Source organism: Dendrobates tinctorius, unplaced genomic scaffold (genome assembly GCF_039654945.1).
Source record: "Dendrobates tinctorius isolate UK_male_01 unplaced genomic scaffold, ASM3965494v1 ptg000008l, whole genome shotgun sequence".
NCBI lineage: Eukaryota > Metazoa > Chordata > Amphibia > Anura > Dendrobatidae > Dendrobates > Dendrobates tinctorius.
In genome coordinates, this window is record NW_027361676.1 from 42,626,600 (window position 1) to 42,638,785 (window position 12,186).

General features: G+C 43.0%; 1 protein-coding gene across 1 annotated transcript; it reads left to right on the plus strand.

Moving 5' to 3' along the window:
- Positions 1-704: 704 nt before the first annotated feature.
- LOC141089279 (ATP-dependent DNA helicase PIF1-like) lies at positions 705-11,781 on the plus strand. The gene is made up of 3 exons (XM_073575592.1): positions 705-1,875; positions 5,964-6,004; positions 11,584-11,781. Exons 1-3 carry the CDS (start codon positions 705-707, stop codon positions 11,779-11,781), a joined length of 1,410 nt encoding a protein of 469 aa, XP_073431693.1.
- Positions 11,782-12,186: the final 405 nt, after the last annotated feature.

Genomic DNA, 12,186 nt, shown 5'->3' on the forward strand with positions numbered 1-12,186 from the left:
CTGCGCAGGCGCAGCAAATCATTTGACTGATCCCGGCAGCAGATGGGCGACGTGTCTAAAGGCAGAGGAAGACGGTCACATTAAAGGGGTTTTCCCCATGAACGAAAGATCATTAAAAAATTGTCTATGTCTGACCATGTACGGAGCATACCACATCTCCTGGGCAGGGGAGGAAGCAAAAGACAATACTGACATTAGAGCAGGGGATCACAGAGGATTCATTTTGTGAGGTAAAATATTTCACTGACTGTTTTTAAGCAATATTTTACTTCACAAAATGTATCCTCTGTGATCCCCTGCTGTAATGTCAGTATTGTCTTTTGCTTCCTCCCCTGCCCTGGAGCTGTGGTATGTTCTGTACATGGTCAGACACAGAGGTGAGAGAGACAGAGCACAGGGGGAGACAGCTCAAACAGGACAGCACATGAGGTGAGAACACAGCACAGGAAGGAGAGAGACAGCAGACAAGGGGTATAGCACATGGGGTAGACAGGTCAAAGAAGAGAGCACAGACAGGAGAAATCAGCACATGGGGAAAGAGAGAGTGGATAGGTGGGTGAGCACATGGAGACTGATTCTCAACACTGCAAAGCTTGCCCCCATAGTGACATTACCGCCCTCCAGATGCAATAGCATCAGGCCTCCATCTAGTATTAAATAAGCCTCTTTTGGTTGATGACCAAAGATCGGCCTATATGGCTATTATGGCTCAGATTTCCAGTGGAAATGGGGGACTATTTTTTCTAGATGCTTCAGGATGTACTGGTAAAACATTTTTAATTAATTTGCTGCTAGCAGAATTTCGCTCAAACAATAACATTGCCTTGGCTGTTGCACCATCTGGGATTGCGGCCACTCTTTTAGATAGAGGACGCACGGCTCATTCAGCACTAGGATTGCCCTTTAATCTAACACTGCCAGAAACTCCTGTCTGTAATATCACCAAGGGCTCTGGGAAAGCTAAGGTATTACAAACTTGCAAAGTAATTGTTTGGGATGACTGTACCATGGCGCACAAGAAAGCGATCGAGGCCCTTGATTGCACCTTGAAAGATCTGCGGGGAACTGATCGTTTAATGGGGGGAAGTGTTGTAATTTTTGCAAGTGACTTCTGTCAGACATTACCTGTTCTTAAAGGAGCAACACCAGTGGATGAGCTGAATGCCTGTCTAAAATCTTCTTATCTGTGGATACATGCTCAGAAGAAAACTCTTACTACTAATATGCGGGTTCATTTGATGGGAAATACAACTGCACACAAATTTACACACCAGCTACTATGCCTTGGAAATGACAGGTTCCCTACTGATTCCATTACTGGTCTCATTTCCTTTCCGGAAGATTTTTGTGAAATGACATCTTCGGTAATGGAACTTATTGACCAAGGTTTCCCTGATATTTGTAACAATTTTAAAAACCATCAGTGGCTTTGTGAACATGCAATCTTAGAGCTTAAAAATGATAGTGTCAGCTCCATAAATCTAATAATTCAGGGAAGGCTGCCTGGTCTAGCGACCACATACATGTTCATTGATTCAGTCAAGGAGAGTGAACAAGTCGTAATGTATCCATTGGCGTTCCTGAATTCTTTGGAGCCTTTGGGAATGCCACTGCATAAGCTCACTTTAAAAATAGGAGCCACAATAATTTTGCCTCGGAACCTTGACCCACCAAAAATGTGTAATGGCACAAGATTGTGCATTAAAAGTCTCATGCCCAATGTTATTGAAGCCACTATTCTTATGAGACACTCTAAGGGAGCAAATGTTTTCATTCCGCGTATTCCTTTGCTACCAAGCGACATGCCCTTCAGTTTTAAGCATCTGCAGTTCCCAATCCGACTTGCATTTGCTATGACTATAAACAAAGCACAAGGTCAATCACTTAAAGTAGCCGGCATTAATTTGGAGAGCCCGTGTTTTTTACTTTGACAGTTGTACGTTACTTGCTTTAGAGTGGGTAACCCCAAAAATCTTTTCATATATCCACCTGAAAGTAAAACCAGAAACATTGTTTGCCAAAAAACACTACAATAGATAGCTGTTTAACTGTAAATCAGTTTTACTCTTTTGTCCGTGAACTACCATTAGATTACACTGGAGGGAGGGGGGGGAAGGGTTGCACTATATTGTTAATTGGGTGTAAATGTTTTATATGTTTGTGTAAGGTGCATAAATTTTCAATTTGATAAAAAAATAGTTAAAAAAATAATTGTAATAGTTTATTCTACATAATATGTATTGAATATGTAAAATCAATAAAAAAGTTGAAATTCAAAAAAAGTTGTTGTTCACATCAATGTTATGACAAATTAGTAAAATGCCAAAATAATAAAAATTTAAAGTGGAACATAAATTTACTGTAGCACTCTGAAAATGTCAATTTCAGGGTGACACTGAAAATTTTACTTTAGCTATCATAACCAACAATTTAAAATATTTTCAACGAGTGAAGCCGCGGGTTTTCTACTAGTTAACTATAATCTCTGACTCCCAATAATATAAACTGTTCAGTCTGTGGCTCTCCCCAATTAATTGTAAGGCTATGTGTACACAGATTATATGCAAGGATTTTCAATACAAGCAAAGTGAATTAGATCCCTGAAGTCTCATGCACACGCTGATTATTATTTCGCTGCAGATTAAAATCTGCATAATGTCAATTCTTGCAGCACATTTCTCCCGTACTAATGGGGGAAAATATGTAACAAAAGCAATACAAAAATGTGGAAAAAAGTGTATTTTACACAACTTTCTTCCTGCCAACACATTAGGATATGCAGCAGAATTTTCTCCTGCAAATTCTGAATGTGTGCACATAGCCTTAGTCCCTGTCCTGTGTCCCCATCATTCAATATAAGTAGCATCATAATGAATTTGGAAGTGGGAGAAGAAGCAGTCAGGTACTGAGCATCCTCCGCCACCTCACAATTCATTACAAGTCCCTGACAGAGTCTTCTTCCACCTTTCAGTTCATTATAAAGTGTCCCATGCACCTTATCGCCTCCTCTCCCACTGTCCAATAAGTTTTAAATCCCCGATAGCATCACAATGAATTGTGAGATAGGGGCGAATAAAATCAGGGGCTTAGCACCCTCCTCCACTACCCAATTCATTTTGCATCCATATCTAACATCTTACTCCATCTCCCCATGTTCGGAAGTCCATTATACGTCCCCCTTCATCCCATTCCAATCCCTCACACCCCTCCTTGTCTACCTTCCCCCACATCCCATCATTGTCCTCTCCATCTCCTCCATCATTGCCCTCTCCATCACCTCCATCTTTCCCTTCTCAACCACCCCATCATTGCCTTCTCCTCCATCACATCCATCATTGCCCTTTCCACCACCACGATCATTGCCTTCTCCCCCACTACCCCATCATTGCCCTTTCCATCACCTTCATCATTGCCTTCTCCCCCACCACCCCATCATTGCCCTTTCCACAACCTCCATCGTTGTCTTCTCTCCTACCACCCCATCATTGGCTTCTCCCCCACCACACCCATCATTGCCCTTTACACCACCATCATTGCCTTCTCCCCCACCTCCCCATCATTGCCCTTTCCACAACCTCCATGATTGTCGTCTCTCCCACCACCCCATCATTGCCCTTTCCTCCACTCCCATAATTGCTTTCTCCCCCACCTCCCCATCATTACCCTTTCCACCAGCACCATCATTGTCCATTCCACAATCATCATTGCCTTCTCCTCCACCACCCCATCATTGCCCTTTCCACCACCTCTATCATTGCTTTCTCCCCCTACTACCCCCACCTTTTCCCTTTTCATCAATGCCTTCTCCCCAACACCCGCATAATTGCTCTTTCCATCACCTCCATCATTGCTTCCCCCCACCACCCCCATCATTGCCCTTTCCACCAGCTCCATCATTGCCTTCTCCCCCACTACCCCATCATTGCCCATTTCATCACCTCCATCATTCCTTCCTCCCCACCACCCCCATCATTGTCCTTTCCACCACCATCATTGCCCCCTCCACCTCCAGGCCCCGCTGCAGCAGCACCAGCTGCACATCTGATGTGTCACCCCTGCAGACAGTATAGTCTTCCATACAGTATTATGAGCACCAAATAGTGCTCCATAGAGAATAATAAGCTCCATATAGAATAATGAACCCCATACAATGATCCATGCAGTATAATGAGCAACATAAAATGCTTCATACAATATAATGAGCCCCAGATATTGCTCCATACTGTATAATGGGCATCACATAGTGCTCCATGCAGAATAATGAGCCCCATATAATGCTCCATACAGTATAGTGAGCTCCGTATATTGCTCCATACTGTATAATGGGCACCACATAGTGCACCATACAGCATAATGAACCCCATATAATGCTCTATACAGTATAATGAGCCATATATAATGGGCACCATATAATGCTCCATATATAATGGGCCCTATATATGATGCTCCAGTGTATAATGTGCCCCATTTATTATACAAACATATAGAAAAAATGAAATACTCATCGCTGGTCGCTGCTCTGCTCCAGACTACTCAGCATCGCCGTCTTCTGGCTCTCTGCACTGTGACTGCTCAGGCAGAGGGTGCACAGACATGACGTCATCATGCACTCTGACCTGAACATCACAGTCAGAGGACGGAAGACGCTGCAGCGGTAAGTATCAAAAGTGCCTGGGGTCTGAGCAGGCAGGGGGGGCCACTCGACGGCACCAGCACAGGCACAAATATCAGGCCCCTATAGCATGCCGACCTTGCCTATCATATAAGCTTCTACAGTTTATTGTGTTGCCATCTTTGGAGAACAGGGATGCAGGGTCATTTAACAATTGATGTTAGCTAATATGTTGATTATCCATTGTGTAGCTTATTGACCTTCAAACAGTGAAGGACAAACTATGCAAATTGATTGTGGGTATAAAAAGGGACCTATATCCACAGATGTGGGTATAAAAAGGGACCTATATCTGCTATATGCAACGATGCCTCAGCATCGCTGCATATTGCAGAAATCACAGTTTCCTTTGAAGCCCAGCCACATGCAGGGTTTCAAAGGAGTTCCATAGTGACAAGCATGGAGATCATCAGCTGATCTTTGGCTGTCATGACAGCCCATCGGCGACTCGCAATCATGTCATAAAGCGCGCTGATGGGCGGAAATACTGACAATCGCGCAAGTCAACCCATGCTAAATCCTGCTGTTCGAGACTGACAGTAGCATTTAACAGGTTAACAATCATGGGCGAAGATTCGCTCCTCCCACGATTGTTAGTGGGGGGGGTAATAGTCATCACCTACCTGGTATATAGTGGATCACTTGAAGGGGTTAAGGTACCACGACCCTAGCTGGTGAAATACCGATCTGCACCACTGACCATCACCTGGCCCCATGGAGATGTTCAGAGAAGCCAGGTTAGGACAATCAGGTCCCCTGTCCACGTACCTAACTGCACTGGGTCAGCTTCCTAAGCTTGGTGTTACCTCCTCTCTGTAGGTGCCTGCCAAAAACGGGGTGCCACTATTGGAGGTAGTCAGCCCTGGAAGCCCCGAAGTCACAGATGCTCTTATCTCGGCGAGCCAGCGGAAGGTTGAGACTCTGTAATTTACATTATCTTGGGTATTTGCTGGGACTGTTCTATATGTTAATGTTTGTTGTTGGTTCAATAAATTATTGCTACCCACTGACCCTAGTGTCTCCACACTTGCCAATTACTTTAGATGGACCCTGCAATTAAACATCAAGTAACATTGTAACTGGTCAACTGCCTAATGCTAGAATGGTCATTTTGTCCCCGATTAGAGGGAAAAATATAAACAGAAACGCATATTTCAATAAATGGCCACCAGCCTTATTACCAATATGATTGTTGTGACAATGATCAGAATAAAGGAGCTGGATAAGGGTATAAACATAATTAGCGCAAAATGGTATGCTTATACTGAAAATAATACTAATTTGTTTGCAGCGCTGTCCATGGGGTTGTTTGCTATTACCACAAAAAGAATGGTAAGTTATCATTAGTCCAACAAATATAGTATAAAAATAATATATCATACTACAACCATATTAAAACCATTATATACTGGTAGACTTGCTTTCATTGTCCAGAGGCAGTCCATTACATGAAGAGATACTATGCAGACAGTCATTAGTAATAGGCCTTTTAGTGGTCCTATAAAGCGTAGTGAAAGAACCCATCACCGATCCTTACACAGTGCACAAACATTATAAATTAAGGGAAAAGAGAAAATAAATTTCTTCAGGTGTCCAACCAGTTCTGCTCGGGTAAATAAACCGTGAGCTCCGAGCTCTCTGGCAAATACATTTTCTGTCTTCACTTCAAAGAGCTTTTAAAACGTTACGTGAGACACTACAAATACCAATACAAGCAAACAGTAAACAGAGGCTTGTTAATAGAAATTTATGAAGAAAGGAAAACGCCTGAAGTCAGTAAAGTGTTTCTAACTGGTGGTAAAACGCAGTCTTTTCCCCGGCAGGATTACTGTGTCAGAAAGATGCATTGCAAGGCCTTCAGCTGTCTGCCGGGGAATGTCATGGAGGATAAGAACCTTGCAAACTGCTCCACTTTTTTATAATTAAGAGCTTTCTTTCTGAAAACGTGTTCAACATTCCAAAGCTCTTGGAAAATCTACAAACAATGATGGCAAGACTCTATTTGAAGCATCCAGGTAAATGTGTTTAAGTGTATCCACTTATAAGACCTTCATGCTGTCTGTTTTGAGGTTGCAGACAATACTAAACGCAAAATGGTGATCTGACATTGTAGCTTTAATTCAGTACTGAAGAGCTACTCAGTTCTGCACATTCTGGTATGTATTTGTGCTTCCTTTTATACAGTGGCATATATAGAGTCATATGCATCCTACATTTGGGGCAGCATCATGCCCTAAAATGTTATGTGTCCTTTTATCCTTCTGACTTCCTATAGACATTGATCTAATATCTGTTTATCTACCAAGAAGGAAAAGTTATAGAATTATGGAAATCACTGGAGGGATAGACATGTGAATGATATGTAAATGATGAAAAAATGGAAACAATCTTCAAAATATCTTGATTCTTTTAGTATTAAGTATGACAGTAACATACAGAAATACACGCATTTACACTCCCTGGCTGTTATCAAAAAGGTTAGCATGTTTAGTCTATACAGGCTGCTCACAGAAGCATGAGTAACAATGTTGCCTGGCATATTTATGTTGAAAAATGGCTTCTAGAATACATTGGAGAAATAGCTATACCACTGGTTCCTTCACCAGATCAATTTAATGTTGAACTGTTAGTGTACCTAGTAAAAACACTACAGGGGTAGGACTGGTGTGATGTTACCTCATGGTGTTGCCCACATTGTCTCGTCATATTCGTAGAATGGCAAATAGTGATTCAATCTGTATTGCAAGTCTTTCAAGCTTATGGTGTCAAATACTGTATACACAAGCCATCTGAAGGCATTTGTATGACATTGAGCTACGAGCCAGACATCCAGTTACAGGTGTTCCATTAACCTCACACTACTTCTTTCAAAGGCTATCATGGAACACAACAAGATGGCAATGGAGGGTGGAATAGACTTCTTTTCTATTCAACGATGAGTTCCACCTTTGCCTTAAATGCAGCAATGGCTGGGGATTGATACACAGAAAAACACAGTAAAACAAACGTATAAAAATACTCTGCTGTAAAAAAGTAACAGTAAGCAGCAAGTGCTAGTAAAAAGATAACAAAACGGGGTAATTGGTTGATACTTTTTTTGCAAAAAATGTATTCTAAGCCGCTCTACCAAACGTCAAGGTAACCCCATCAGAGCAGTCCCTAACTGATGTATTTAAAAACCTGATCATGTGTATAGTACCTATATGAGCAAGATTCAGACAGGTAATGTCCGATGTGGACACACTGTAGAAGACGGCTTTTATGTGCATGGCCCACAAAGGAGGGGCGGAAACCTCCCTAATCTTGCAAAAACAAGAAACCAATTGAATGGCTGGAGATTGGTCTGGAGACCATCTTGGTGATATCAAAAAGAGGAATTCATAAAAGAATGTGAAAGTGTCCCAATTTCCATTTTTGAATTGGTCACATGTTGCTCATGCTACTATAAGCAGCTTGTATGGCCTAAATGTGCTACCACAGCCTGCAGGGTCTCCAGACTTTTTTCCGTGTTCAAGTGTAAAAAATTCCTCAAACAACCATTGATATCCTCATGTTAAGTACATGATTTCTGCCTCTGACACTAATACTAGATACTTAATAGTTAAAGATGTTTTGAAAATTTTTGTAAATTAACAGGAAGTCATGGAATTATGGAAATCACATGATCAATAGACATATTAATGATATGTAAATTATGAATAAATTTTACTGTGTGTAACCCCCTGCTCAATGCAGGATTCACTAAACCATCTTAGACAGATGTCTGTCCAGCCTCTGTTTGAAGACTTCCATTGAAGGAGAACTCACCACCTCTCGTGGCAGCCTGTTCCACTCATTGATCACCCTCACTGTCAAAAAGATTTTTTTAATATCTAATCTGTATTTTCTCTCTTTCAGTTTCATTCTATTGCTTCTCGTGTTTCCATGTGTAAATGATAATAATGATGATCCCTCTACACTGTGACAACCCTTCAGATATTTGTAGATAGCTATTAAGTGTCCTCTTAGCCTTTGTCATGATTCCTCTGCTCAGAGGGTCTGGGACTCTGTGATGGACAGCTCTGGCATCCTATCCTGGGCTGGGGTGTGCTGAGCTGTCGGTGTTTTGATTGACAGCTTGGTTGACCCATCTGACTGGAAGGTGCAGAGACTTCCACGGGTGCTCCATATTCTTGGTAATTGCCCTGTTATTTTGGTGAGCTGTCTGGCCCAGATCATTGCCAGTCAAAAGCTTGTTCTAAGCTGGTGCTCTCTGGTGGGTTCGCCTGTACCCTGTGCTGTAAGTTCTGATCTTCTGCTGACAATGTTCAGACTATCCGTTTGTCATTGCCCCTTTGCATCTGATATTCTGTTGCTTACCTTTGGACCGTGTTCAGACTACCTGTTTATTATTTCCCCTTTGCTTATCGGCTGTTTCTCTGGCATGCTGACCCTGGCATGTGACCTGACTTTCAACTTCACATTTTCCCTTGGTTTACTATGGGATCTTTTGGTATTGACCCTGGAACGTCTGACTTATTCACAGCCTAGCCATGGGTTGTGACTAGCATCACATTTTGTCTGGCCTGTCTAGGGGCTAAACGTTTAATGTGATGCTAGTCACAACCCATGGCTAGGAGATCTCCAAACAAGTCAGGGACAAAGTTGTTGAGAAGGTTCGGTTATAAAAAAATATCCAAATCTCTGATGATCCCCAGGAGCACCATCAAATCCATTATCATCAACTTGAAAGACCATGGCACCACACCAAACCCCCAAACTTTCAACCCAGCTATTGGGGACATTAATCAGAGAGGCAGCACAGAGACCAAACGTAACCCTGAAGGAGCGACACAGTTCATAGAATCATAGAATGGTAGAGTTGGAAGGGACCTCCTGGGTCATCTGGTCCAACCCTCTGCTCGAAGCAGGAATCACTAAATAATCCAAGACAGATGTCTGTCCAGCCTCTGTTTGAAGACTTACATGAAAGGAGAACTCACCACCTCTCGTGGCAGCCTGTTCCGCTAATTGATCAAAGATGATCCATCTACAATGTGACAGCCCTTGAGATATTTGTAGATGTTATGATCCAAGCCGGGTTTTGAGTCCTGTCTCCCTCTTTCCCGGTCTGGTCATGTCAGGGGTTAACTTTTCTCTGCCTTGTTCTGGTGTCAGGTCTGCTATTTCTCTCCACTACATCCTGCAGGCAGTGTCAATTATATTTTCTGCCTACGGCGTGAGTAGCTGACTCTGGTAATACACTGATTTTTCCTGCTGTGTTTAGCTGTTTTTACCCATGTCTGTTTCTACCTCTCATCCCACCCCGACTCAGTGTTTCCCTTAGTGTTGGGATTTCCCAGTATTTGACTCTGCATTTGCTCTGACCTGATTCTGTCTCTTGCTTCTGGTACTTCAGCTTCTGACTGGCATTGATCCTCTGGCACTGCTCTGACCTGGTGTTTGTTACTTCCCTTGGTACTCTGTTACTCTCTGGTATTGACCTGGCTTGTTTGACTATTCTGCTGCCATCTGGTGGTAGCCTTGCTGCAGTTCTCTGCTCTCTGCTGTATTGCAGCCCTCACTCCACTCTGCTGCCTTCTAGTGGAGAGTGCATTTACTTGCAGAGCTGAAGCGTGACATTTTAACTGACCACTGACAGTTTTTTTTCTCTTTCCTTTTTGCTCCTCTCTTTATGGATCCGCTTAGTACCCTGGCGGATCAGATCTCTTGTCTGACTATAATGATGCAGGACTTGTCTGTGGAGCATAAAGCCCTGGCCACTTCCCATAATCAACTTCAGAGGGAACTTTCTGGGACGATTAAGTCTTTTTTCATGGTTCTATGACACAACAGCCTGTAAGCACCCCGACCCCATAGATATCTTGCTACACTCTCCTGAACCTACGGTCATGCTCCCAGATACTTTCTCCGGGGAAAAGGAGAAATTCTGTATGTTCAGAGAGTTGTAAGCTGCTTTTCTCCCTGAGACCCCAATCCTCTGGTGATGAGAGCCAACGGGTGGGGATAATCATTTCCTTACTCTGGGAGGATCCTCAAACGTGGGCTTTTTCTTTACCTGCTACTGCCTCTGAATGTGTGTCTGTGGATAGGTTCTTTGAGGCTTTAGGACTGATTTCTGATGAACCGGACTGGGTCAGGGTGGCAGAGGACACACTCATGGGTCTCTCCCACGGTAAACTCACTGCCGAATGGTATTGCTCAAAGTATAGACGGTGGTCTACTGAAGTGACCAAAATGATTCATTCATTGCACTAAGATGTCATTTTAGGAGGGGACTATCTGATCTTCTTAAGGTGCTCTGGCTCTCCATCCGCCACTCAGCTCCTTGGAGGAGGCTATGACTCAGGTCATTCATATGGATGGGAGGTTGCGGGAGAGAGGTGTAATGCATCGAGAGGTTCCTTTACATCTGGCTAACTCTGATTTGGTACCATATACAGAACCTATGGAGGTGGGGGCCAGCAACCTCAAGGAAATGGAGAGGAGGCAATGATAGGAAGGGAGATTATGTTTTTATTGTAGAAATCCTGGACATTGGAAAAAGGCTCTTGCCTACCGACTAACAAGCTGCCAAGTCTGGATGATTGTCGTGGAGGTCACCCCGACACTCAGATACCTTTTTCCTCATTCCAAAAAATGTTGTTGGAGGTGGAACTTTGTTGGGGGATTGCTAGACACCCACTTCTGCTTTCGTGGACTGTGGGTCATCTATGAACTTCTTTGACTCACGCTTGGTGTCTAAGTGTAAGATAGGGACAGTTAGGCTTGAGACACCAATTCATATCATTGCCATTGATAAAACACTGCTGGTTAAGAATATTGTTAAACTTGTCTGGGAGGAGTTTCTCCTCAAGGTGGGTTTCTTGCACCAGGAGTGCTTTCATGTTATGTTCTGGATAATCTTCCAGTGGGACTGGTGTTGGGATAACCCCTGGTTAAAGTTGCACAATCCTGCTATTGACTGGGAATCTCTGGATATTGTGAAATGGGGTCCTAATTGTTCTAAGAGTTGTCTTTCTGCTCTACTGGTGTCGTCTGTTAATCTGGAGGGTATTCCGGACTACCTGAAAGATTTCAAGGACGTGTTTTCCGAAAAAGAGGCATAGGTCTTGCCACCACATCCCCCTTTGATTGTACTATTAATCTAATTCCGGGTGCTAAATTGCCCATGGCCCGTCTGTACAATCTTTCCAGCCCAGAAAGAGTATAGCTCAGAAAGTTTTTGTAACGGTCACATTCGTCTCTCTGTCTCCCCTGTGGCTGCTGGATTCTTTTTTGTAAAAAAAAAAGATGGTGTATACGCCCTTGCCTTGTTGGATCTCAGAGGAGCGTATAATCTTATACGTATTTGGAAGATGAGTGGAAAACAGTATTCCTCACCTCTGAGGGTTTGTTTGAAAATTTGGTCATGCCCTTTGGTCTCACAAATGTGCCACCGGTGTTTCAGAATTTCATCAATAATGTATTTTCTGACTTCATTGGGCGTTTTATGGTGGTAAATTTAGATGACA